We start from the raw sequence: 27,488 nt of genomic DNA, 5'->3' as shown, positions 1-27,488 counted from the left end.
TAGTAGCAGGTCAGCTGGCAACAAATTTTCATATTCTTCCTTCATCAGAAAATTTCCTTATTTCTCCTTTACTCCTGAGGATCTTTTTGCCAGTGACAGGATTTGTCCACCACTCAAAAACAGGCCACTTCTTTCTGGCTTCCATGCTGTCAGATACAAAACCTACTGTCACTTGAATCAGTGTTCCTTAACATGCAATGGGTTGTTTCTCTGGCTGTTTTTCAAGATTTTCTTTTGTCTTTAGTTTAAGAAGTTTATTATGTGTCTTGCAATCCTTATGTTTGGGGTTCACTCAATTTGTTGGATCATTATTTCTTCAGACACTTTTTTCAGTCCATTCTTTTTCTTTCTTCTAGTTTTCAGTGGTACCAATTTGAGATTCTTTTTTTTTCAGATTTATATATTTGAGAGAGAGATTACTCCTGGAAAGGGGGAGTGGCAGAGGGAGAGGGAAGGAGAGAATCCTCAAGCAGACTCCCTACTGAGCAGGGAGCACACCCAGGGCAGGGCTTGACCTCAGGACCCTGACATCATGACCCCAGCCCAAATCAAGAGACCACAAGTGAAGGAGAATCAGCAGACTCAAGAAACTGGAAAAGGCAAGAAAATAGATCTATCCCTAGAACCTCCAGAAAGAAATGTGGCCCACCAATATCTTTATTTTAGCCCAGTAAAACCCATATTGGACTTGTGACCTTCCAAAATGTAAGATAACAAATGTCTGTCGCTTTTGAGCTGTGGTGGTGGTGGTTGGTAGTGGAGGTTTGTTATAGCAGTAGTAGGAAGCTAATATAGACATCACAGTAGATTATATTATTTAATTAATATCAAATTGGTGAGATTGAGTACTGTGGATATATAGGAGGAAATCCTGGTTCTGATGAGTTACAGGCTGAAGTAGTTAGGATTAAGTATTAGGATGTATGTAACTTTCATGTGATTCATCAAAAAATTACATATATATGTGTATATATATAATGAAAATGTATGCATCCACCAGCATGTATTTACATCTGTACAGCTAGAATACAAGTGCCGCATTGGTAAATAAGCATGAAATGTATATGGGAGTTCCCTCTAATAGTCTTGCAACTTTTCTCTAGGTTTGATTTTTTGTAATTGGGGGGTAGGGCCTCATGTTTTAGAAGTACACACACACACACACACACACACAAAAGAAGAAGTACACACAAAATATTTCCCAACAATATTCTATGATTTCTAATGTTGAATCCAGTGGGTGGAGGAGTAGAAGGGAGATAGATACAGCAAACTTTACCAGAAGTTGATACTTTGGAGCTGGAGATGGGTTCAGGATACCATTCTGTCTGGAATTATGAACTAGAGTCCATTTGTACATATTTGTATACAAACTCTCTTTGCATATCTCTGCAATTTTCCATATGAAAAGCTTTTAAGGCAAGAGAAACAAATTTCCAGCTGAGAAGTTTTATTAGTGAGTTCCACAGAACTTTCAAGACATACAGTCTCAAAATCAGACAAATTCATCAATAGAACAGAGAGGAACTATCCCCCAACTCATTCCGAGGTTGGTTTACACTTTTTTTTTTGGTTTACACTTTCAATTGAAATAAGACCAACAACAAAAGTACAAAGAAAGGAAACTATCAGGCCAGTCATCTTCATGAACAGAGGGGCAAAATTGCTGAACAAGGCATTCTCTTTTTTTTATTTGTTTGTTTTTTTTTTTTTTTGGTTTTGTTTTTGTTTTTTTTGGTTTTTTTGAACAAGGCATTCTCAAACCAAATCCAACAGTACATAGAATAAGACAGCAGACTAGGACTAAGTTCAGTTTGTCCCAGGAAAGCAAAGGTGATTGAACATCAGAAGTGTATAAATGGGGACCACCTGATGGCTCAGTCAGATAAGCAGCTGGCTCTTGGTTTCGGTTCAAGTCATGAGCTCAGGTTCCTGGGTTGATCCCAGTGGGCTCTGTGCTCAGTGGGGTGTCTGCTTGAGGATTTCTCTTTCTCTCCCCCTCCCCTTTCCTTCTCCCTCAAATAAATTAATTAATCTTTTTTAAAAAGGAACTTCTAGGGATGCCTGGGTGGCTCAGAGGTTGAGTGTCTGTCTTTGGCTCAGGGCATGATCCTAAGGTCCTGGGATCAAGTTCCACATCCTGCCCCCTGCATGGAGCCTGCTTCTCCCTCTGCCTGTCTCTGCCTCTCTCTCTCTCTCTCTGTCTTTCATGAATAAATAAAATCTTTTTATTTTTTAAAGATTTATTTATTTATTTATGATAGACACACACACAGAGAGAGAGAGAGAGAGAGAGAGAGAGAGAGGCAGAGACACAGGCAGAGAGAGAAGCAGGCTCCATGCCAGGAGCCCAATGCGGGACTCGATCCCGGGACTCCAGGATCGTGCCCTGGGCCAAAGGCAGGCGCCAAACCGCTGAGTCACCCAGGGATCCCCATAAAATCTTTTTAAAAAGGAATTTATAAATGGAAGAGGTCAGGAACTTCTAGGGTGTTAGCAATGTTCCTTTTCTTGATCTAGCTACTAGATATACGGGTGTGTTCAATTTTTGAGAATTCGGTAAGCAATACACTTAGGATTTGCATACTTCTCTATATGTAAGAATACATCAGTCTAAAAGTTTTTAGAACTACATCATGTGCCACATTACCAGATCAAAGGGAAAACTCATGATCACATCAATAGACACTGAAAAAATCTTTTAATAATATTTGCCATCGGTTCATATTTTTTAAATTTTTATTTATTTATGATACACACACACACACAGAGAGAGAGAGAGACAGACAGACAGACATAGGCAGAGGGAGAGGGAGAAGCAGGCTCCATGCACCGGGAGCCCGACGTGGGATTCGAGCCCGGGTCTCCAGGATCGCGCCCTGGGCCAAAGGCAGGCGCTAAACCGCTGCGCCACCCAGGGATCCCGGTTCATATTTTTTAAAATATTACACTAGGAGCCAAAGAGAACTTAATTTGCTAAAGAACATCTACCAATATCTGCACTCACATATTTATTGCAGCATTACTCACAATAGTCAAGATATGGAAAGAACCTAAGTGTCTGTCAGTGGATAAATGGATAAAGAAGCTGTGATACAATATTTTATTGTGTATATATACACAATGTATTATTGTATATATATACACAATGAAATATTATTCAGCCATGGGAAAGAAGGAAATCCTGCCATTCGTGACAACATAGATGGACTTTGAGGGCATTATGCTAGGTGATATCAGTCAGAGAAAGATAAAAACTGTATATCATTTATATGTAGGCTCTAAAAAAGCTAAAGTCAAAAATAGTAGAATGCTGGTTACTAGGGACTGTGGAGAAAGGAACGGGGAGATGTTGGCCGAAGGATACACACTTCCAGGTACAGTAATGTCTCTCTCCCCCCCCCCTCTCGCACATACACACACACACACACACACACGCACTCACATACACCCACCATCCACGGTTTTGCTTACTGACGATTCAGCTACCCACAGTCCAGAAGATAATCCTCTTTCTGACATATCCTCAGAAGGTCAATAATAACCTAACAATACATCACAATGTCTACACCATTCACCTCACCTCATCTCATCATGTGGGCATTTTATCATCCCACATCATTACAGAAAGGGCAAGCACAGTATAATAAGATATTTTTAGAGGGAGAGACCACATACACATAACTTTTATTATAGTATGTTGTTTTAATTGTTCTATTTTATTGTTAGTTATTGTTAATCTTTTACGGTGCCTAATTTATAAATTTTATTTTAGGTGTGTATGCTTAAGAAAAAACATAGTATATATAGAGCTCAATACTATTGTGGTTTCAGGCATCCATTGAGGGGTCTTGGAACATATCCTCCATGGATGAGGGGGGACTACTGTAGAAGATGAATAATTTCTGAGAATATTATGTACAGCACAGTGACTTTAGCCAATAATACTGTATTGTATATTTGAAAGTGCTAAGAGAGTATATCTTAAATGATCACACCACAAACAAGAAATGACAATTCTGGGCAGCCCAGGTGGTTCAGTGGTTTAGCACCGCCTTGAGCCCAGGGCCTGATCCTGGAGACCTGGGACCGAGTCCCACGTTGGGGTTCCTGCAGGGAGCCTGCTTCTCCCTCTGCCTGTCTCTCTGCCCCTCTCTCTGTGTCTTTCATGAATAAATAAATAAAATCTTAAAAAAAAAAAAGAACTGACAATTCTATGATACAATGGAGGTGTTAGCTAATGCTGTGGTAATAGTCATTTTACAATACATATGTGTATCAAATCATCACATTGGGGATGTCTGGGTGGCTCAGCGATCAACATACTTTTAAAAATTTATTACATTTCTATAAATTAGAAACAAATAGAAAATGTACTTTTATTTTTTTAACACTTTCTTTTTTTTTTATTTTTTTTAATTTTTATTTATTTATGATAGTCACAGAGAGAGAGAGAGAGAGGCAGAGACACAGGCAGAGGGAGAAGCAGGCTCCATGCACCGGAAGCCCGATGTGGGATTCGATCCCGGGTCTCCAGGATCGCGCCCTGGGCCAAAGGCAGGCACCAAACCGCTGCGCCACCCAGGGATCCCGAAAATGTACTTTTAAAAAGACATCATTTATAATAACAAACATTATAGATTATTTTGGAATAAATTAATAAAAGATGTGCAAGACCCCAATGCAAAAACTAAAAAACTGTACTGAAAAATATTAGAGAAGACTTAACAGAGAGGCATCACATGTTCATGGATAGAAAGGCTCAACTTCATCAATACATTAAACTCTCTCCTAAATCAGCTATTGTTCAATGAAATTCAAATGAAAATCCCAACAGGGTTTTTTTTTTAAAGGTTTTATTTACTTATTCATAGACACACACACACACACACACACACACAGAGGCAGAGACACAGGCAGAGGGAGAAGCAGGCTCCATGCAGCGGGAGCCCGACGTGGGATTATATCCTGGGTCTCCAGGATTGCGCCCTGGGCCAAAGGCAGGCACTAAACCACTGCGCCACCCAGGGATCCTGGTATGATTGAATTTAAATGTGAAAAGCAAACTTAACTTTTTGGAGAAAATACAGCATCTTTAAGCAAGGCACAAGAAAAATCAACCATAAAACTGGAAGATTGAGAAATTCAACATTGAAATTCTGTTCTTGGGGATCCTTGGGTGGCTCAGCAGTTTAGCCCCTGCCTTCAGCCCAGGGCGTGATCCTGGAGTCCTGGGATCGAGTCCCACGTTGGGCTCCCTGCATGGAGCCTGCTTCTCCCTCTGCCTGTGTCTCTGCCTCTCTCTCTCTGTCTCTCATGAATAAATAAATAAAATCTTTAAAAAAATAAATTTGGTTCTTCAAAAGATATAAGAAATGAAAACAAATCATCCAAGTGACAGAATGTTCGTATTTAATACATAAGCACACATAAGGAACTCCTACATATCAATAAGAAGAAGACAAATGACCTGATAGGAAAAGAGACCCAAGAAACCCATAAATAGGCATTTTACAAAAGAAGCACAGTAAATAGGCACATGGAAAGAAGCTCAGCCTATTTACTAATCAGGGAGATAAAGTTCAGACCACAATGAGAAGCCATTTTACACCCACCAGACTAGCAAAAATTAAAAAGTCAGAAAAGTTGGAGGGATCTGGATCGATAAGAATTCTTTACTCTCTCACTAGTAATTTTTAATTGCTACAACTTCTTTGGAAAACAATTTGGCGTAGTTCTCCAAAGCTGAGCAAACTTTACAGCCTAGCAATACCACTCCTGGGTGTGTGCCCAGGAAAAACTCTTCTTACACATAAGCACTAGGGGACATGTAAAAGAATATTCATAGCAGCAATAGCCATATCAAAAAACTGGGTGGAGGGGCACCTGGGTGGTTCATTGGTTAAGCCTCTGCCTTCAGCTCAGGACATGAACCTGGGGTTCCTGGATCAAGTCCCACATCGGGCTCCCTGCAGGGAGCCTGCTTCTCCCTCTGCCTATGTCTCTGCCTCTCTCTGTGTGTCTCTCATGAATTTAAAAAAAAAAAAAAACCTTAATAAAAAAACCTAGGCAGAGGGAGAGAGGAAATCCAAGGATAATTGACAACAATTGTCTTGTGATATGATAACTCAAGAGGAGGTAATACAATGGTAAAAACAGAAGAACAGGGGCACATAGGTGGCTCAGTGGGTTAAGTGTCTGCTTTCAGTTCCAATCATGATCCCGGGGTCCTGGGATCGAGCCCTGCATCTGGCTCTCTGCTCAGCCAGGAGTCTGCTTCTCCCTCTCCCTCTGCCCCTACCCTCTGCGTGTATACTGACTCTCTCAAATGAATGAATAAAATCTTAAAAAAAAAAAAAAGAACGAAAGCATATCCTGGAATTTGAATGAATATTAAAAATATAGGAGCATCTGGCTGGCTTAATCCATGGAGCTTGCAACTCTTGATCTCAGGGTTGTGAGTTTGAGCCCCACTTTGGGTGTAGAGATTAATTAAAATAAATTTTTTTAAAAAAATTAGAAATATGATGATGAGTTTTTAAAGAGCAACTTTCAGAAATGTATAAACATACCATTTTTGCATAGATCAAAGCAAGCACATTAAACATGTATTGTTTAAATATATTATACATATGCAATCAAAGTACACAAAAATCCAAGGCAAGTAAAATGTAGAGGGGTGGTTACATCATGGGATGAGGCAAAGAGATGGGATGGGAAGAAATATATAGGTACGATACAAGTTACTCTTCCTATCCTGTTTCTTACGTAGAATTGAAGTGGGAGAGCTTGGCTCTTGTCTCACACAGCCAAAGAATGAATTCCGCCGGCAAAGGAGCATGAGTAAAGCAACAGAAGTTTATTAAGCAAAGATACAGAGAAAGCTCTCAGAAATGAGAAGGGTCCCGACAAGGTTGCCACTGAGGGCTTTTATAGAAAACCTGATCAGGGAATTGGTGGACTTGAGATTTCTTGTGCCATTTTGAGTGAATGACATAGGACTGTTTGGGATCTCAGTGATTACTTGATAGCTGACAAAGGAAGATACTCCCTAACATTTTGGAGCCAAGGGACCAGATTTACTTCCTTCTGTTTTTGTTGCATCTCAGTGTCCTTGGGATTTATGGGAGCCTGACCTTGGGGCCTCTTGGTGCCCTGGGTTGTTGTTGTTGTTGTTTAAGATTTTATTTATTGAGGCACAGAGAGAGAGAGAGGCAGAGACACAGGCAGAGGGAGAAGCAGGCTCCATGCAGAGAGCCCGACATGGGACTCGATCCAGGGTCTCCAGGATCATGCCCTGGGCTGCAGGCGGCGCTAAACCGCTGCGCCACCGGGGCTGCCTTGTCCTGGGTTTTAATGGGAACCCAGAGATTTGTGGGAGCCTGACTCTGGGCCTTTCCCTTATCTTTCCCTGCCTAACCCCTAGACCCTTTGTCCTTAACTCAGTGATATGTTTGTGGTATTCATTAAATTGTACTCCATAAGGACGCCTGGGTGGCTCAGTGTTTGAGCGTCTGCCTTTGGCTCAGGTTGTGATCCCAGAGCCCTAGGATCGAATCCCATATCGGGCTCCCTGCAGGGAATCTGCTTCTCTCGGCCTCTCTGTGTCTCTCATGAAAAAAATAAATACAATCTTTAAAAAAAAATAAAATTGTAGTAAGAATAGATAAGAGAATGCACAGAAAATGCTTAATCTACCATAAAAGTACCTTAAGTTCCCATCTCCTCAAGTCCCCAATTCTCAGTGGGAAGAATGAAACCGAGATCACATATGGAAATGGCGGACTCTCTTCCTTATCCCCCACCCCCACCCCCACTCAAGCCACACCTAACTTGTTGACTTGCATATGCATAGTGGGATTATCTGCTCCCCCCTATGGCCATATAGAGGAATTATATTGCGCTCCTTCTAGGAACTTGGAACCTGAGCTCTGGGTGAAAACCAGCCACCGCCTGCAGCACTCCTTCTTTCCCTTTTATTTGCCAACTTACACATAAAGACAACTATTGGGCAGAGGAAAGCAGCCCAGGTCTCCAAATCTCTCAATAAAATTCCCTCTGCAGGGATGGAGATCTGCAGGGAAGGCAAGAGGGAATCTACTCTGGGCAGGTAATTTAACCTCTTAGGGTCAGTTTCTTCTTTGCAAAATACCTATCTTACTGAGGTCTTCTGGGGATCAGATGAGATCCTGTATGTAAAACCCTAGCACAAATACCAGCACAGTATCTGACAGCCTCAATAAGTGATCCTATTTAAAAACCACCCTGAAAGGTGGCTTAGTTAAGCGTCTGACTTCAGCTCAGGTCATGATCTTGGGATCCTGGGATGGAGCCCGTGTTGGGATTCCCCACTCAGCAGGAAGTCTGTCTCTCTCCCTCTGCCCCTCCCCCCGGCTTGTGCACGCACTTGCTCTTTCTAATAAATCCTCTGGTGGTCTCTCAAATAAATAAAATCTTCTTTAAAATTTTTTTAAAAATAAAATAAAAACCACCCTGATGAAACGTAGCTCTGCTTCATAAAGTCTTTCATTTTAATGGGGAGGAAATTGAGGCCCAGAAAAGGGGAGAGATTTGGCCAGGATCTCTTGAGTCGGTGGCTGAACCTGGCTAGAGCTCAGGTCGCCAAAGGAAGGGGAAGGAGAAAAGAAATATTGGTGGGGTGGAGGGGTGTCTGGCTGGCTCAGTTGGAGAAGCACGCAACTCTTGATCTCTGGGTCGTGAGTTGGGAGTCCCACATTAAGTGTAGAGGTTACTAAAAAATAATACTAATAATAAACTTCAAAGAATATTTGGGGTCTTCCTGGTTGCTGGGCATGACTGTCCCTTTGCCAGTGACCCTGGTCCCCACCCACCTCCTCCTCACTGTGCCATGCACCTTGCCAGCTGCTGCCCCTCCCCTCCACTTTTCTGGATACATTTGGCTCCCTTCCCAACTTCCACACCTCCCCACCCTCATGGACCACAGGACAAAGCAAAAAGGCAACTCCGTGACTTTACTTGGTTACTGGAAAGGGTTTGTCCAGGCCGGCTAGACGGTTAGTCCCTGAAGGCAAGCAGAAGACTGGAGAGGATGCTCCAAGCAGGACTATGGCTGGAGCGCTCTGTGCTAGCAACCTGGGCCTTCTCTAAGATGTTGAGGACCTCAGTTACTCTGATGTTTCCAATATGGTGAAAATCTGATAAAAGTTTGTGATGTCCACGAGCACAGCCCAAGAGGAGGAAGGTGGTATTGAGAAGCCCTGTAAGTACAGCAGACGAAGAGGAGAAAGGAACACTTTCCAGATGCAAGCACACTGCCCCTCCTTCCAGACACCCCTTACAAACCAGAACATCAGCTCTCCCACCAAAAATTTGGGTTCCAGCCACCTGAGTCCTTCCTCCCTGGAATTCACCCACCTGCCCCTCCCTCCCCCCACCCGCTTTGGCCCCAGTCCCCTCTCAGATTCCACTAGCCTGGGAAGGCACTAAAGCAAGCTTCTCTTCTCTCACCTGCCTGGAATTTTAAGGTGGAACTGTAACACTTAGAGGCGTCATAGGGGCAAAAATCAGTGGTGACAAAATTTGGGAGGCAAGACTTAGAGTGTTCACCCACACAGGTGGGGCAACTGTGGGAAGAAAATGCTGTCGACTTAGGAGTGCCGGCCTTCAGTTTCACAAATGGATCCAAGTTGGTGAGGTTATTGCAGAGATATGTGCGGCAGACACGGCTATAGGAGGCAATGGACAATCCAGGTGGCGAAACAAGGTAGGAGACTTGCGGGGGGTAAGATGAGGCTGGGCTGCAGCCCTTAAAACCCACAACTCCCCTTCTGGTCCCTGAAGAGCAGATAGAGAGCTCTGATCAGATCCTTTGGCCACACCCAAAGGCCACCCTCCCTCCCTGGACCCTGCTCTTCCAGCTCACTATGCCCCATCCCCAAATGTGCCAGGAGGTCCACTCGCTGCAGCTGCACAGATCCCAGGGTCTCCCCCTTGCTCCTCTCTCCTCTGTGTCCCTTTCTTTTCTTCTCTCCCAGATTGTCGCCCATTCATCTGTGATCTGCCTACTTCCTTTTTTTTTTTTAAAGATTTTATTTATTTGAGAGAGGGAGAGAGACATCATAAGTAAGCAGCGGGGAGGAGCAGAGGGAGAAGCAGACTTCCCCCTGAGCAGGGAGCCCAATGCAGGACTTGATCCCAAGACCCTGGGGTCATGACCTGAGTCAAAGGCAGACATTTAACTGACTGAGCCACTCAGGTGCCCTGCTCTCCTCCTTTCTGCCCTCCTATCCAGCCCACACCACATCCAGCCAGGCCCTGCCTGCCCCTCTCCTGCCAGTGTCTTGACATTATTCCCAAAGATATAATGGAGTAAATGTTTGGAACTCGAGTCCAGAGTCCTGGGTACTGGGAATGGAGCTGGGGGTCAGAAGAGCCATCCCCCCCAAAAGTATCAAAGCCACTTCCCTTCACCTGTCTCGATGAACACCAGCGTCTCCTCACAGCCCTCACTCAGCTTACACACCATGCTCCTCATCAGAAGCCATTTCCAGTCATGGAGAGAAACAGCTCTGAAGAGTGAGGACGTTGCTTCATAGCATAAAAGAGCCGCAGCCCCTAAAGAGAGAGTGCCCTTCCAGGCATGGGCCCCTCGCATCGCCTTCTAAGTGCCCCAAATTGCTAGTCAAGAACTCAACCTCCACAGATCCTGTCCCCTGAGGAACCCAGATATCCAGCCCTCCTTCCCCCAGATAGGTGAATCCAGCCCCCCACCCTCTAGAGGTACCAAAGCATCCAGCCCTGCAGGACATACGGGGAAGAGTAGAGATGGCCCCTAGGAGGCAGAGCAGCTGCGCAGGGCTCAAGTGCTGGGGTCCCATGGTCCTGGGTCTGGGTCTGGGTCCTGAATGCTAGAGGTGAATCTGGAACCAATTTCAATCCAGGTATCAAGCTCAGTTCTTGTCAGTATCTGGATTTTCTGTTCATCTGCCTCTGGGGCTCTGTTTCTAGAGCAGAAAGTTGATTGTCAGTTTTTGTGACATGGACTCCCTGAGACCTTCAGGGACTCCGGTCTTCCCATATCCATAGTTTGCCCTCCAACCTGCCCCAAACCCACCACATTAGCTTCTCAAGTCATGACTCTCACTCTCCTGCTTAGGTTTTCCCATTGGACATGGTGCTGAGCAGAGCTGACTTAGTCATTAAAGAATCACTGTTACACAGGCTATGCTCCAGCCAGAGACAGTAAGATCAGAACAACAAAGATGTGTGTGGAGGTTAACAGAAATAATACTAAATAACTCTTGGTTCAGAAAGGATCTTTAAAAGTATTTAGAAGTGAATAATAATGAACATAGTACATCTCTCTCTCACACACCCACACAAGTGCATGTACAATCTGGTGAAAACTAATTAAGGTCTATAGTCTAGTTAGGAGTATCGTGCCAATGTCAAGTTCATGCTTGTATACTACAGTTACAGAAGAGATCCCTGTGGGGAAGTGGAGAGAAGCGTTAATGGATTTACAACTTTTGCAACTTCTTATGAGTCAATAACCACTTCAAAACCAAGGTTTTTTTTTTTTAAACTACACGTCAAAATGTGGGACTCAAAGCAGCAGTTACAAGTAAATTTATACTTTCAATACATTTGTCAGGAAATGGGAACATTAAAAAAAATGGTCATGAATTAACTTCAGAAGTTGTACAAGGCACAACAAAGCATCCCCTGCCCCCTCAATAAAGGATAGAAATCAACATAATTGCAGAAATCAGGGAATTAAAATAACAAAATTACAGAAAACTTAACATTCTTTGACAAAATCAATGAGATAATTCTCCAGCAAATCTAATCAAGAGACAAACATGCAAATAAAATACCAAATTAAAAATAGGAAGTAACAGACAGTAGCAGTTAAAAAAAAAAAAAAGTATCTGGATGCCTGGGTGGCTCAGTGGTTGAGTGTCTGCCTTTGCCTCAGGGCGTGATTCTGGAGTTCCGGGATGGAGTCCCACACGGGGCTCCCTGCATGGAGCCTGCTTCTCCCTCTGCCTATGTCTCTCCCTCTCTCTGTGTGTGTTTCATGAATAAATAAAATCCTGAAAAACAAAAAAGAAGAGCCTTAAAGCATACGCAATGCCTTAAAGCAATGAAAATGGCCAAGGATCTCTGGCAAACTGACAAGAAGGGTAATTCTAGTAGGACAATGGGCCAAGCATATGAAGAAGCAATTCTCAGAAGAACAAACCAGAAAGACTAAAAAACATGCAAAGAGACACTCAAGCATAAGGATAATCAGAAATGCAGCATATCAAACTGCCCATATATCAGACTAGCAAAGGATTAGAAAGCTGGAAAAAGGTAAGCGTTGGCACCAATGTGGTGATACAGATACAGGGACCCTTGTATACTTGCTGCTCATGAGGTTGCTGAGAGGTGGGAGAAAGAATCCCCTTCTGGACTCTGAGGAACGGTTGTGAGTTCTGATCGATGTTTCAGGCCCAAAGCAGCATTGCGGGGAGGAGTCTAGCAATACTAAGTCAAATTAGGTTTACAAATACCCATTTCTGGTATATTGTAGGTGCACATAATAGAGATTTCCACCCTCTTCTACAAAAGAACATAGATCAGGATGCAGCATTACTATGGAGATGGTGAGTCGAAGGCATAATTCCCTGAGACTTAGTGGACACACAACATGCAGAGGATGCAAACCACAGAATGCTATTCAGTAATTAAGAGAAACTGATTAGATGTACACATAACATGTATATGGATGGATCAAAAAAGCACAGTGTTGATTAGCTTAAAAGTAAATATCACTTGCAAAAGTTAAAACCACATGCACAGGGCCGCATTGGTGGCTCAGTCGTCTGAGCGTCCAGCTCTTGATTTCGACTCAGGTACAGATCTCAGGTCCCTTGAGCTCTGCCTTTAGGGTGTGGAGTCTGCTTAAGACTCTCTCCCTCTCCCTTAGCCCTACCCTCCTGCCGGCTCTCTAAAATAAAGAAATAAATAAAAAATAAATAAATAAAAAATAAAAAAAATAATAAAAAAATAAAATAAAGAAATAAGGGGGCAGCTCCGGTGGCGCAGCGGTTTAGCGCCACCTGCGGCCCTGGGAGTCCCACGTCGGGCTCCCTGCATGGAGCCTGCTTCTCCCTCTGCCTGTGTCTCTGCCTCTCTCTCGCTCTCTCTCTGTCTCTCATGAATAAATAAATAAAATCTTAAAAAATAATAAAATCTTTAAATAATAATAAAACCACACGCACAGGGGTGCCGAGGTGGCTCAGTAGGAACAGTGAGCAACTCTTGATTTTGAGGTCATGAATTCAAGCCCCACGCTGGGTGTAGAGATTATTTAAATAAATGAATAAACATTTTTTTAAAAACCACACAGACATAAGACACTACACATCTTGCAAGAACACACATGAACCAAAAGATAGGCATTAGCCACCTGAAGTGAGGGTCTACAGGAGAGTTAGGGAATGAAAGTGGGAAATGAGGATTACTGGAAATAATAAAACAGTGTAGGTGGTACAAAAACTCATAGGTTTTAAATTCAGCCAAGTTCAAAGGCTGAAAGGTTGAGCAAGGTTAGAATCTTTACCCCTCCATTTACCAGCTGTGCAATCTTGTGTGAGTTGTTGAACTCATTCATAAAATGGATTAATAATACATCTCATAAAGTCATTGTTGAAAATTAGTAAGGCCATTAATATAAAGTGCCAGGCAAGTGCTAAGCTCTCCATAAATGTTGGCTCCCCAGTCTCTGTCTTTCCACTATCTAAAGGATCAAGGTCAACCTCTTTAGTAGGAAGTCAAGACTCCCGCACCCCACATCTCCCATGGCTAGATTGGCCCCAAACAACCTGTCCAATTTTGTCTAGCACTGTTCCCCTGCACAGCAGTCCAGCTAGAGGTCACTTCTGCCACCCTTTACTGTCCGGAACACCTGGCACGCAGGCTCCGTAACACAGAAGCCCGTGGCAAACAAAAGGGCTGAGAATCGCAGAAAAGATGGGACACAGGACAGGGAAATGGGCTGACAAGGGATCACACAAAGGGATTGGGCCAATCAGAGAAGATGGCATGCACCAGCCTGGAATGCAAAACGACAGGACCCCAAAGTCTGAGCACGAGTGGAGGTACAACCAGAAAAGAGTGGGATGAAATTCTCAGGGGAGAAGGATGAGGAAGTGGTCAGAGGGGATGCTACCCCTGCAAAAGAGAAACCATGCAGAGGAGGAGGAGCAAACGGATGGACTGGAACCTTGCAAGGAGTCAGAGGTCCGGCAGCAAGAGTCCAAAAGGAAGGGCAGGAAAATGAGGCCTAGGGCACAAAAACGCAGCTGGAGAGGGGTGTGGGGGAGGAGACGGGGCAGGAGGCACAGAGAAAAAGAGGACAACACAGAGAGGGTGGGAGGGAGAGGCACCGTGAGACGGAGAAGACAGGTGACAATTACAGAGTGGAGCCCAGATGGGAGGGAGGGAGATGCACACAGGGAGTGGAAAGGGCCGAAGGGACAGAAATATTACAGCGGCTTCTTGGAAAGGAAGCAAAGAAAAGGGGGTGGGGGGGGTGGGGGGGACAGGGCCAGGCTATTCGGAAATTAGGGAATCCTGAACGTAGAGGCAGGGGTCTGGAAATCAGCAGGATGTACAGGCGGACAGCAACTCCGAGAGAACGGGAAAACCAAAGTTAGGAAAATCAGCACCTAAACGGACAGGAAGAGAGACACGGAAGAGGAGGCACGCACCCTCAGGTGGGGTAAGCGCAGGAAACGGGGAAAATCACAGGAGGGGGAAAGCGTAAAAGGAGAAGGGTAGATCGGGAGATGGGGCACAAGGAAGAGAAACACGAGCGTCCACGCAGGCAAGAGGAACCGCCAGAGCGAAGTCGCCGCCAGGGACCGAGCGGCAAGACCTGGCTGTGCAGCCTAGCCAGAGGGCGAGACTGCGCGTGCGCACACCGGTCCAGGTCAACGCCTGGGGCGGCGGGGGGGGGGCGCGGCAGCCGTTTCTAGGGGGCAGGGCCAGTCTTATCCTGGGAGCAGTACTCGACGCCCCATTGGCCACTTCTCCCAAGAGGGCAACAACCATCTAGGAAGTCAAGCCACGGGGGGAGGGGTGGGGGGAGAAAACGAGACTCAACTCGACGCGCTATTGGCTGGCCGGACAGTCTGGCGCGAGGAGAGGCGGGCTGGGGGTAAGGGGAGGGCCGTCAGTGTAGGATCTTGAAGCGCATTGGTCGCTTGCCTCTGCGGCGTGAGGCGACGCTCGAAGCTCATTGGTCCGTGTGAGAAGGGGCGGGAAAACCGGCGCGAGCGCAGCCGTTCCTCACGCCACTTCCTCACGGCGTCCTTTCGCGTCCTCCTGACTGAGTCTGGCTTTGCTCGCTCGAGGCTGTGGTAACTGTGGGCCGGGGACGCGAACACGACCCCGCCCCTCCCTGTCCCTTCTCCCCCTCTCAGTGGCGCTGGACCCCCTCCCCCGCGCTCCTCGCGCCCCTCTCCTCCCCTCCCCGACGCCGGGGCCCCTGGGCGCCCTCCCCGTGCCCCGCCCCCGCCCCCGCCGTGGGACCCTGGAGCGAGGCGAGGCCGCAGGCCCAGCTGCTGAAAGGGGGTGCACGCGAGTAACAGCCGCGCGAGGCGGCGGTGCGCCCGCCGTGGGGAGGTGGGCTGGGCGATGCACGATTCGTTGCTGGGAATGGGCAAAGGCCGCTCCCCCCTCGCCGAAGCGCAGGGCGCAGCGGCCACCGCGGGCGGGGTTTGCCTCGGGGTTTGGAGGGTATGTGGGTGCAAGAGGGGAATCCGTGCCATGAGGGGGCCTGCGGCCGTGGTCGGGGCCTGGCACCTGGAAGGGGCTCAGTAAACGTTTGTTGAGTGAATGAAAATAATTCTTGAGTGGGGCAAGCAATCGTGAGAATAAAGTAATCGCGGGGTGGGGGTGGGGGGAGGCAAGAGAGTGTTCTGGTTTTAAAGGGGGGCAAGGGGGATGTTGGTGTGCGGGAGGTACCTGACGCTAAAAATTGACCGGGGAGCAGACACGTAGTTGTAGGAATTGGATAAATGCAGGAAGGAAGGATGGTGGTTGCTGAAGACGGTGGCAGGAAGAAACAAACCATCGGGACAGGGACATTGGGGGAAAGGGGGTGTAGAGTCCCTGGGGAGGGGGGCATGAGTGCACGGCTAGGAGCATGGGACTAGTGCCCGGGAAAGCACAGGCCAGGAACAGAGAACAGTGTTTGGTTGAAAGAATACATAAGGGAAGGAGGAGGCAGGTGGTGGGAAGCAGGCGAGCCTTCTGGGAAGGAGGCTCCCAAAGGGAGGCAGTGGGTGAAGGAGGGAGAGAGCCATGGAGTGGGTAGCAGGGTGAAAGCTCAGTCCACAGATGGGTGCTGTGGGAACCCCTTCAGGTGTGGCCTCCTACGGGCAGGAGGGCTGGTCAGGAGAATGTCCAGGTGGCCACCCTGACCTTCCACCCCTGCCTCTAGATCCATGGATGCCAACGAAATGCCCACTGCCCAGCACTTTGCCTCTGACTCTACCACAGGGGGTGAGACCAGAGTCCCCCCGGGCATGGAGCTTATCCCCAAGAGAGCTGTCAGCCGCTCTCCAACCTGTGCCCGCTGCCGAAACCACGGAGTCACTGCCCACCTCAAGGGCCACAAGCGCCTGTGCCTCTTTCAGGCTTGCGAGTGTCACAAATGTGTCCTCATCTTGTGAGTATGATCCAGGAAAGAGAGGAGGATGGGCCTCATCTGCATCGTGGCTGACTTTTGACCTGCAACCCCATTTTAGGGAGCGCCGAAGGGTCATGGCTGCCCAGGTGGCCTTGCGTCGGCAACAGGAGGCACAGCTCAAGAGACATCTGGCTCAGGGCCTGATGAGGAGAAGGACAGCTCCTCCCAAAGCTCCTAGCCATGTCAAGAAGGGAGCCATTCGACCAGGGGTCCCCTGTGAGTGGCCAGGGATGCGCCAGGGTCTGGGGCGGAGAAAGCATAGTAGGAAAAAGAGCCTCAGACCTGCCATTGGAATTGGTGTGTGACCTCGGGCAAAGCATTTCTACTCTCTGGGTCTCTGTCTCTCCAACTCTAAAATGCAATCAGGTGTTGGGAAGATGTAGTGAGATCCATGGGTAACAAAGGGCCACAGGGAGATAAGAACTCAGTTTGCAGTTGGAGTGGGAGAGGGGTCAGGAGAAAGGGTTCATTGAAGCTCTCCCTGTTCCCTCACAGCTGGAAAGGAGAACATAGCACCCCAGCCTCAAACACCCCATGGGACAGCCCCCCTGGCACTGACACCCCCTGGGAAGGTAAGGAGAACCTCAGTCCTGAGGAAGTGACTCCTGTGTAGCTTCTGCCCAGATCCCTTCCTCTCTGTGCCTTCAACACGTGTGTTCTGGGTCTAGCCCTGACTTGCAGTATCATCCTGGGCAAATCACTTCTATGAGCAAAAAACAAGAGGGTGGGATTTTATAGCCCTCCCAAGGCTAAAGTTTTGAGGTCCTGCCCCCACCCTAGAACATATTCATTCTTTCCCCAGCCTTGTACCTGACTCCGACTTGTGTTCTCTGCCCTTGCAGGATAACTCCTGGGGGCCTCTGCTGCTCAGCGGTCCCCCAGAAGCCTTGCCTTTGTCTTGGACTCCAGTGCCTCCGGGCTCTTGGGCTCCTGGACACTGGCTGCCTCCAGGCCTTCCCATGCCACCTCCAGTGGTGTGCCGCTTGCTGTGCCAAGAACCTGCTATCCCTCTGCATCCCTTTCCTGGTGAGATGAATTCAACATTTGTTCAACTGATTATTTGAATGCCATTGTACCACTGTATCAGAAAAAGAAGAGGATACAGGATAGGAAGGAAGATGGAAGCCATGACCTTTTAACACCTGTACACTTCTGCATTCTCTTACCCTCATTAGGCTTTGATCCTGGCACTTCCCTCCTGCTGCCCTCTCATGGGCCCCTCCCAACCTGCCCAGGATCTCACCCAATACTGACGGCTCCTATTTCTGGAGAATCCCAAGGGCCCTCTGCCCTGCCCCGCACGTGAGTAGGGAGGGAAGAATATATGTCTATAATGTGCCTAATCCTGTCCTGGACATCACAGTGGATGATACAGAACACCAGGTCCCAGGTGAACGGGTGAGGAGGAACTCTCCTAGCTCTGCCATTGCCTGACTGGGAACCTTTTTAGTATATGTGCTGCTGAAGCGAGCACAACTGGGAACCTTTGTACAAGTGTCTTTACTTCTTTGAACCTGGTTTTCTTTCAGTCATTTGGAGACACAATTACCTTTTTTTGCTTTGTCTTGAGAATTAGTGATAATATATGGAATACACCTAGCAGAGGCCCTGGTTTTGGACAAATAGTGGCTATTAAATCCTCTTAAACAGATAAGATGGAATCAGATTGCCTGCTGAAAGGGTGGGGTAGGGTGTGATGGTGAAAGACTCAGGCCTATTGTAGAGGCCATTAGAGAAAGCTTCTTAAAGGTAGGCCACGGGCAGCCCGGGTGGCTCAGCAGTTTAGCGCCCATGGTGTGATCATGGAGACCCGGGATGGAGTTCCACATCAGGCTCCTTGCATGGAGCCTGCTTCTCTCTTTGCTTGTGTCTCTGCCTCTGTGTGTGTGTGTGTCGCTCATGAATAAATAAGTAAAATCTTTAAAAAAAAAATGCCAAACTGCTCCTCAAGTTCCATGAGGATTGGGGACCTAGGGGAGAGAAACTAGACTATAATAGGGCAGGAATAGCCATCCCAGCCCCTTTCACTGTTTGATATGTTTTTAAAAAACTGACACCAGTGACTTCACAGTAGTTCTGGAGGAAATAAGCTGGCAGGATTTTCACTTTATAGTAAACAATGCCACCCAAGACAGGGGAAGGGACTTGCCCCATTCCACGAAGCCTAATGGCCCAGCAGGCCCTGAGATTCCCATGTGTACATGTATGTCCATGTGTTTCATCCCATTGGCATCTTCTCTCCTTGCTTCTAGATGTTCGACTCTGATACTCCAACCCTGTGGCACTCCAGACCCTCTTCTGCTGCAGCCACAGGTCCTGGGAAAAAAGTGGGATCCAGGACCCTGGGAGGAAGTTGACCATGGGGAGGAGAAAATAGGGGATAGTAAAATACCAGAGGCTGAGAGAGTACTTGGAAGGTGGGCAGAAGTGGGGATGCCCAGTCTATTTCTTTCCTTTTGCAGGCCCCTGGAGCCTCTCGTCTGGCCTGGTCCTCTGCCCCCTCAGAACGGCAGCTGCAGCGGGAGGCAGCTGAGGCTCTTGTGGGTCTGAAAGACTCTTCCCAGGCTCCCCGCCTGACCTCTTCTGTTCCCCCCAATCCTGCGTGGATCTCCCTGCTCCACCCCTGTGGCCCACCAGGTAACCTGTTCCCTGAAAGGGACAAGATGGGATAAGGATAGTTGGGAAATGGAGGTACCAGAGTAAGTAGGGACTAACCAAGGAGATCGGGATCAGATGGTTGAGCATCTTCAGTGGTGTGCCGCTTGTTATGCCAAGAACCTACTGTTCCAAGCTTCTCAATCTGTCTCCTGGAATTGCAGTTGAGAGTTGTTTGATAAATTAGTATTAGTAATTTTGTACACAAAAGTAAATACCTGGTGCTCTGATGTCAAGGAAAAGGAGGCCCTGAGAAAGGCAGGAACTTGCCCAAGGGCATATGGCAACACAGTGGCAAAGCCTGATCTCCTCTGACCCTAGCCCAAGGCTGCCTAAGGTCTGGAGAGGGGCTGAAGAAGGAACAAGGGTCTGGCCTGGAAGATAATAGCCTTCCAGGAGCTTCTATTCTACTTGGGAAAACGAGATGCCTTCACAAAGCTCAGTGACAAACCTGGAAAAAGTAGAGGAATTTTGAGGGGGCAGAGGGGGAAGGCCAAGGATTCTCCTGTCCAAAATTGTGGATTGGACATGGTATGTGGGTGAGGAAACCTACTTGGAAGAACTGCTGGAACAGAAGGAGACGAGACTGGAGGGACTTCTGATCTTAGAGGTCTGGCGTTCCAGGCTTAGGAGTCTAGACTAGCAACTGCACGTAAAAGGGAGCCAGGGGATGTTTCTGAGCTAAGCAGGAACATATCCAGAGACCCAGAGCTTTAGATAGCCAAGAATGGTGGCTGTTATGGAAGGACTGAAAGAGATAAGACTGGAGGTGGGAAAATCAGTGACGGATAAGTGTTTGCTTTAACCCAGGTGAACAAGGATGAGGCCTGGATTGGATGGGATAAAAAGAGGCGATTTCTGGGAGAGGAAATGAATGTGACTTGTCCTACCCCCTTCCTTCCTGCCTATAGCTCCTGCTGGAGGAAGAGGATTCCAGCCTGTTAGCCCTTCTTTCCGACCCAGCCCAGCCCCCTCGGTGGCTTTGCATATTGGGCGTCTGGGCTCTATCTCCCTCCTAAGCTAGAAGCTCAGAGATGGAGGCCTCGCTGGGGCAAGAGGTAACAGCCTTTGGGTACTGCATATTTGGTATTTTACTTCTGGATTTATGCATGGAATTTAATTTAGTACAAGCTTCTGGCTTTTTTTTTTTTTTTAACCTTTTAGGTGCCTCAGTAGCTTTTGGTTCCTTTTGTAGTGTGGGCATTTCCTAGACTGAAAGTTGATTCTCTTATTCACTTGGGTCCTGGGACATTTTTAAATCCCCAACAAAATGAGAGTTGTGCAGTTTAAGCTAACCAGTGTCTAAATAATTTTTTGCATGAGTTCATGTTCCAGAATATTTATTTGACATGTGATTCTGTATAAGCCTGTGCACTCATGTCTGTCTCCATGCATGTAAAAACAGGAGAGTATTTTCATTTTGTGTCTACATTTGGGTGAGTAACCAAGAAATAAACCTTTGTTGTTGTAAGCCACTGAGATTTGGGGGTTATTTGTTGCCACAGCCTAATCTAGCCTATCCTGACTGACACAAAGGACTTGTTCAATTTATTTTTCTGTACCACAAGTAAATACAAACACAGATTTCTTATAGCCAGATAAGAAAGATTGGTAGAGGAGGATAGTGGGAGATTCACTAATTTTCTAATGAAACCTCCACTCTGTGCCAGGCATAGACCATTTCCAACTGTATAGAGGACTACAAATTGAAATGTGAACAGAGCCAAGCACATCCTATAAATGAGTAAAGAAAGCTGGATGGGCCCTAGAAAACTGAGAATGCATGCCCTACCTAAGGGAGCAGCCTATTTTGGGCCTAGTAGATTATTGCCATTATTGTCACAACTTCTGATTTCTTCCAAGAGAAGCTGGAAAACTGAATTTCTATGTAGAACATCTCAATTTTCAAATGATGAGTCAGTTTTCTTCTTTAAATCCTATGTGAGCTGAACAAAACATATCTTCAGGCCAGCTTTGGCCAGTGGAGTGCCAATTTAATGCTAACCTAAAATAACATTGTTCAAATGGGGAAACTGAGGGCAATGAGAATAGGAAGAATCAAGTTAGCCTTTATCAAGGGTTTTTTCTTGAACTATGAACTAAGTTTTGAAGGGTCTATAAAAGGTAAGAGACAATTATTATCATTTATTGAGTACCCCACTATATATGAATCACATATATCCTCGCAGCAACTCTGTAAACCGTGCGTGATTACTCCCGTTTTAAATAGTAAGTTTGAAGAGAAAAACCGACTTGCCCAACTATTTTTTTTAAGATTTATTTTTTTAAAGATTTTATTTATTTATTTATGAGAATACACAGAGAGGAGAATGAGAGAGAGAGAGAGAGAGAGAGGCAGAGGGAGAAGAAGGCTCCATGCAGGGAGCCTGATGTGGGACTCGATCCTGGGTCTCCAAGATCACGCCCTGGGCTGAAGGAGGCGCTAAACCGCTGAGCCACTAGGGGCTGCCTAGTGGCTCACTAGGGGATTTATTTATTTATTCGTGAGAGACAGAGAGAGAGAGAGAGGCAGAGAAACAGGCAGAGGGAGAAGCAGGCTCCCCATGCGAAAGCTGATGTGGGACTCGATCCTGAAACTCCAGGATCACACCCTGAGCCAAAGGCAGATGCTCAACCACTGAGCTACTCAGGTGCCCTTGCCCAACTATTTTAGGGGAAAATTTCTGGGCAAAAATAGGGGGAAGTATCTCTCTCCTTGCCAAGCCCCAAATCAACTAGGTAATTTTTATAAACAGAGTGAAAGAGTCAGGACTCCAGGAGACAGGGATGAGCCCAGGGGTTTTTCAAAAAGTCTTTCATTTTTCTACTCAAAATATCTATAAGTGATCATGAGATCTTACCTGCATTCGTTTCTTAGTCCCCCGCTGTCAAGTTCTACTTGAACCGTTCCACATATATGAAGACCTTTTGAGCTATTCCAAAGATATGAAGATCCCCACCCCCATTCCCAGCCTTAGAAGGGACAGACAGCTCAAGGGACATGTCTGCTCACAGATTCTTTTTCCTGATGCTACCTACACCCCTCTTTAAAAAAAAAAAAGGTATTTGAGAGAGAGTGCATGTGCTCACATGAGTGTGGGCGGGGGCAGAAGGAGAGTGAAAAGCAGGCTCCCCACAACACAGGGCTTGACCCTGGGACCGTAGGATCATGACCTGAGCCAAAGGCAGACGTTTAACCAACTGAGCCACTCAGGTGCCCCTTTATGCCTCTCTCTCTTTTTTAAAAAGATTTATTTCTTCATGAAAGATACAGAGAGAGAGGCAGAGACACAGGCAGAGAGAGAAGCAGGCTCCACATGGGGAGCCCTATGGGGAGCCTGATGCGGTACTAGATCCTGGACCCTGGGATCATGCTCTGAGCCAAAGGCAGACGCTCAACTGCTGAGCCCCACCCAGACATCCCTACGCCCCTCTTTTTATTCAAGCTTTTTGCTGGTGATGAAATTTAGTCATAGCTTGTTCCTTCCTGTCTGGGGCCTTGAGAAGGTAGGCTTCTTCTACTTCCTAGCATTACAGAGAGCAAATGTGCAACACTTCTCAGGACTCGGCACAAAATAATCAAAGGAGGAAAGTCTTCACGTTTTCTTTCCTCCTCTTATAACTTAGGTATATGATTGCCCCTTAATAGACCTGCCTAAGCCTTGCCATGCCATACTCTCTCAAGTGACAGATGACTAAGTCCACATGGTCACGGAGGAGGTTTGCAATATGAAACATGGCTGAGACCCTGCTACTCAGGGCTGACCAAAGGTCCCAGTACACCGAGGTCACACAGCTGGGAAGAGTAAAAGAGAAAGTATAATTTGGGATTAAAGGATGACATGAGAAGGTAGAGGAAGAGATGAGGACTAGGCCAAGGAGCTAGGGGCAGGCCTCACTTTGCAGGCCTTCTCATTTCTCAGCAGCCCCTTATAACTTCAGAAGCTCATTTCACATTCTGCCCTTTGGGAATCTATGCTTTCTTCACTTCAGCTCCCTTAACTCCAGGAAACCTGGTCCACTCCTGACCACACTTCTTGTCCAGTGTAGAACTAACATCATGCCACCCAACCCTAACCCGTTTCTACTCAGACTCTCATTACATGGCCCTTATAGGCCATTCTGCACCCCTGTCCCATTGTGTAGCTGTCTCCGTGGACCCCAACATATGTCTTCATAGACACAGTTCTATAACCCTTGTGAGATCCTGAGCTCTTCCCAAAAGCAAGTCTCTATTTAGGGGAATCTTCTTAGTATCTCCCAGAAGCATCTCATGCAGAGTGCCCTACATTCCTACTTTCACAAGCCTGATCACCCTGAGCAGCCCCTGGCTCTGTGCATCGGTTTCCTCCTCTGAGAATAAGCAGTCTCAGGGCGCAGGATCTACACTCAGTTCCTCTCTGGGAACTCAAGAAATAATTAAACACATTCTGTCTGATTCCTTTGGATTTATTTTTTTCCGACAAAGTTCACACACTCCAATGCTGCCTCTCCCCTTACCACAATATGAACAACTTCCTGTCCTCAAATCATTTTTTTTTAAACAGTTTGTTTTTTAGAGCAGTCTTGGGTTCGCAGCAAAATTGAGCAGAATGTAAGTGTTCCCATGGTCTCCTTGCCTCCAGGCAAACACAGTCTCCTCCGCTATCAACATCCCACACCAGAGTGGGACATTTGGTATAGTTGATGAGCTACACCGATGTGTCACTTCCACCCCAAATCCATAGTTTACATTAGGGTTTGCTCTTAGTATTGTACATTTTGTGGGTTTGTACAAATATATAATGACATGTACCTACCATTATAGTATCACACAGAATAGTTTTCACTGCCCTGATTTTTCTGTGCTCCACCTATTATTCATCCTTACCCCCACCAACCCCTGGCAACCAATGATCTTATTACTGTTTCCATAATTTTACTTTCCCCCCCAGAACATCATATAGTTGGAATCATACAGTATGCCTTTTCAGATTGCCTTCTTTCACTTCCATATACCTAAGTTTGCTCTGTTTTTTCATGGCCCAATAGTTCTTTTTAGCACTGAATAGTATTCTATTGTCTAAACGTACCACAACTTCCTATCATTTTTAAATTCTGTCTATAGAGTTCTTGGAAAACGTTGGAGAGTCATTACTTATGGATTCAAATCCCAGCCCAGGCTTTACCCTTATCTGAGCTTGGTCAAGCGACTTGACTCTCTAAAACTCAGCTGCCTGGTTTGTAGCCACCTTAAGAGTTGTTAAGATTATGAACCTGTAAAAATGAACACCAAGGACATAGTACTGAGAAACCATGTTATTTAAAATCATAGACTGGGGTGGTTCGGCAGTTTGGCGCCTGCCTTTGGCCCAGGGTGCCGTCCTGGAATCCCAGGATCAAGTCCCAGGATCGAGTCCCACATCGGGCTCCCGGCATGGAGCCTGCTTCTCCTTCTGCCTGTGTCTCTGCCACCCCCCCTCTATCATGAATGAATAAATAAAATCTTTAAAAAAAAAAGGTTGTTAAAAAAATAAAATAAAATCATAGACTGTCAGAACGTTTGCTCTTTGAAATCATAGTAATAATAAGAAGGGGACATCTTACTGTTGCCTGGAGAGTCACTTTAACACAGAGAATCAGTTATGATTTCCAACCCACGTGCAGAGCTTCAGAGGGCAGTTTCTGGAGATGACACTGCACATTTATCTTAATCTTATAATTTCCATAAAAACCAGGACCTTGTGTCTGATGCTCAGCCCAGGCATGATGTTGACTCCATTACATCAGATCTGCTTTGCCTTGAGTCCATCAAAGCTCTGCTTAATGCAAATTTTATCTAACCTTCATTCTTCCCCAAAACTTATATTAACCTTGTGTCTTCCTTTGTTTGGTGAGTGACACTACACAGTTCACTAGAGAGCTCTTTTTTCAAAAAAAGAAATATTTAGTAAATTGACTCAAGTGAACTAAGCTTAAATGATTCAGCACTGATATTAGAAACATATATCGAAAACGTATAAAAGTGGGATTCCTGTAGAGGCTTGGTGGTTGAGCGTCTGCCTTCGGGTCAGGGTGTGATCCTGGAGTCCCAGGATCCAGTCCCACATCGGGCTTCCTACATGGAGCCTGCTTCTCCCTCTGCCTATGTCTCTGCCTCCCTTTCTCTCTCTCTCTCTCTCTCTCTCTCTCTCTCTCTCTCTGCGTCTCATGAATAAATAAGTAAACTCTTTTTAAAAAATTCATTATCAAAAAAAAATTCATTATCAAAAAAATAAAAAAATAAAAGTGAATATAAATTACCTCAGTATAGGATATTTATAATTACACATGCATGCAACTTAGGTATTCAAAAATACATATATTGATTCAGGGGGAGGGGTGGAATCCGAGATACTAAAACTATTCTTAAGTTTTCAAGACAGTGTGAAATAGGTTTCAACAACATTCTGCATGAATGTGAGGTGCTCTAATCTAAATACATGATGCTAGAAACATGGTTTATGTTCTAGACTGAACATTTGTGTTACCTCCCAAAATCCCTATGTTGAAAACTAATTTCTACTTGTGATGGTATTTGGAAATGGTGCCTTTGGTAGGGATTAGTGCCCTAATAAAAAATTCCCCAAAGACCTCCCTCCCTCCCCTTTCTGCAAGGTGAGGACATGGCAAAAAGATGGTTATGAGCCAGGAAGCACATCTTCACCAGACACCAGATCTGCTGGCACTTTGATTTTGGACTTTCCCAGCCTTCAGAACTATGAGAAACAAATTTGTTGTTCATAAGCCATTACCTGTGGTATCTTGTTATAGCAGCCTGAACAAACTAAGATAGTTGGTTTTAATTTTTTAACAGTTATTGGTATAGCATATTGGCTTATTAATAGCTAAGGCATTTTGCATACACAGTATCTCTGGAAAAAATATTATTCGCTCTTATGTTTTAAACTCTGTCCTTTCAACATAATAGCCACATGCATTTATTATTTTTTAAATATTTTACTTATTCATGAGAGACACAGAGGGAGAGGGGCAGAGACACAGGCAGAGGGAGAAGCAGGCTCCATGCAGGGAGCCTGATGTGGGACCAGATCCCAAGCAAGACTCCAGGATCACGCCCTGGGCCCAAGGCAGGTGCTAAACGGCTGAGCCACCCCGGCGTCCCAGCCACATGCATTTAAATGTCTCCTTTTGCAGCGAGTTAACAATTTTATCAGACAAGAAGTGTGTCCTTTCTGTTCTCGGTTGTTGGACTTTACAAGGATTTAACTATCAGGCATGTAACACTACATAACGTTTATCTGTGCCTCGCACAGGGTAGGAACAGACACAAAAATATGTTGATAGAATTAATTAGACACACCAAGTACAGGAGCAGTCACTTAAAGGGGACAAATAAAACAGGATTTCGGTGTATCCATTTAAATTGTATTCTTTTCTTTAATGGGGAAAGACGGGAGTGTTGATAGGGCAGTGGACAGCTTGGACTCGCACAGGTCTGGGAGGTGGATAGATTTTAAGCGGGCAAAATAAGCCCAAAGCGCTGAGCGAACGAGATTCAGGCACTAGGAGGCAGAGCTGCACTAACTTTCCCGAAGGTCCCGCCTCCGCCTCTTTGTCCCTGCCCCGATCTCCTCCCCGCCAGCACTGCCTCATTCCCACTGCGGTCGCCTGGACGGTGATGAAGCAGTTTCCGCCCTAACAAGGGTGGTCCGCCTCCTCCTGCTCTCGCGAGAACTAGTGGCCGAACGCTTCTTCCTTGCTCCACCGCTGGGTCCCCCATCACAGTTCCGCCCTTACTGCCCCCACTTCCGGCACGAAAAGCCGCTTCCTCCCGGGGGGGGGGGGTCGCCCCGCTGGGGGCGCGGGCAGTGGTCCCGTCCCGCTTCTCTGCCCACCCAAGTGTCCCTCAGCTTCCGCCACCACCGTCTCCTCCGCCGCTGTTCCTTCCGCCCCGATCAACGCAAACGAAGCCACTTCGCCACCCCCAGCTCAGGACCGGAGCTCTGTTTCGCTCCGGGAGAGGAAAGGGTGGGGAGGAAGCACACCTCCATCCCCGCGTGCCCTTGGCTTTTCCTCTGCCAGCCCGCCCCCTCGCCACACACCCTCCCATCTCCACGGAGGCGAA

General features: G+C 46.3%; 2 protein-coding genes across 2 annotated transcripts; one reads left to right on the top strand and one right to left on the bottom strand.

The window, feature by feature from the left end:
* Nucleotides 1–9,036: 9,036 nt before the first annotated feature.
* Nucleotides 9,037–10,859, bottom strand: LYPD4 (LY6/PLAUR domain containing 4). The gene is made up of 4 exons (XM_055309539.1): nucleotides 10,793–10,859; nucleotides 10,453–10,596; nucleotides 9,490–9,816; nucleotides 9,037–9,239 (listed from the first exon to the last, which is right to left on the bottom strand). Exons 1-4 carry the CDS (start codon nucleotides 10,857–10,859, stop codon nucleotides 9,037–9,039), a joined length of 741 nt encoding a protein of 246 aa, XP_055165514.1.
* Nucleotides 10,860–16,481: 5,622 nt separating this feature from the next.
* Nucleotides 16,482–20,405, top strand: DMRTC2 (DMRT like family C2). The gene is made up of 8 exons (XM_055311700.1): nucleotides 16,482–16,705; nucleotides 16,785–16,942; nucleotides 17,222–17,298; nucleotides 17,569–17,752; nucleotides 17,902–18,028; nucleotides 18,979–19,039; nucleotides 19,189–19,363; nucleotides 20,293–20,405. Exons 1-8 carry the CDS (start codon nucleotides 16,482–16,484, stop codon nucleotides 20,403–20,405), a joined length of 1,119 nt encoding a protein of 372 aa, XP_055167675.1.
* Nucleotides 20,406–27,488: the final 7,083 nt, after the last annotated feature.

This window comes from Nyctereutes procyonoides, unplaced genomic scaffold, assembly GCF_905146905.1.
Source record: "Nyctereutes procyonoides isolate TBG_1078 unplaced genomic scaffold, NYPRO_anot_genome, whole genome shotgun sequence".
In the NCBI taxonomy this organism is placed as follows: domain Eukaryota; kingdom Metazoa; phylum Chordata; class Mammalia; order Carnivora; family Canidae; genus Nyctereutes; species Nyctereutes procyonoides.
The sequence above is the reverse complement of the archived record's forward strand: the minus strand, read 5'-3'. Positions and strand labels throughout refer to the sequence as shown.

Bases quoted from the DNA above. Each gene is read 5' to 3' on its own strand.
- LYPD4 (XM_055309539.1), bottom strand. From the start codon at position 10,859: ATGGGACCCCAGCACTTGAGCCCTGCGCAGCTGCTCTGCCTCCTAGGG. The intron at 10,597-10,792 runs GTATGTCCTGCA...CTCTCTCTTTAG, and splicing joins GGCCATCTCTACTCTTCCCC to GGGCTGCGGCTCTTTTATGC. The intron at 9,817-10,452 runs GTGAAGGGAAGT...TCTGCTCTTCAG, and splicing joins GCTGGTGTTCATCGAGACAG to GGACCAGAAGGGGAGTTGTG.
- DMRTC2 (XM_055311700.1), top strand. From the start codon at position 16,482: ATGGATGCCAACGAAATGCCCACTGCCCAGCACTTTGCCTCTGACTCT. The intron at 19,040-19,188 runs GTCCTGGGAAAA...TTCCTTTTGCAG, and splicing joins CTCTTCTGCTGCAGCCACAG to GCCCCTGGAGCCTCTCGTCT. The intron at 19,364-20,292 runs GTAACCTGTTCC...TCCTGCCTATAG, and splicing joins CCACCCCTGTGGCCCACCAG to CTCCTGCTGGAGGAAGAGGA.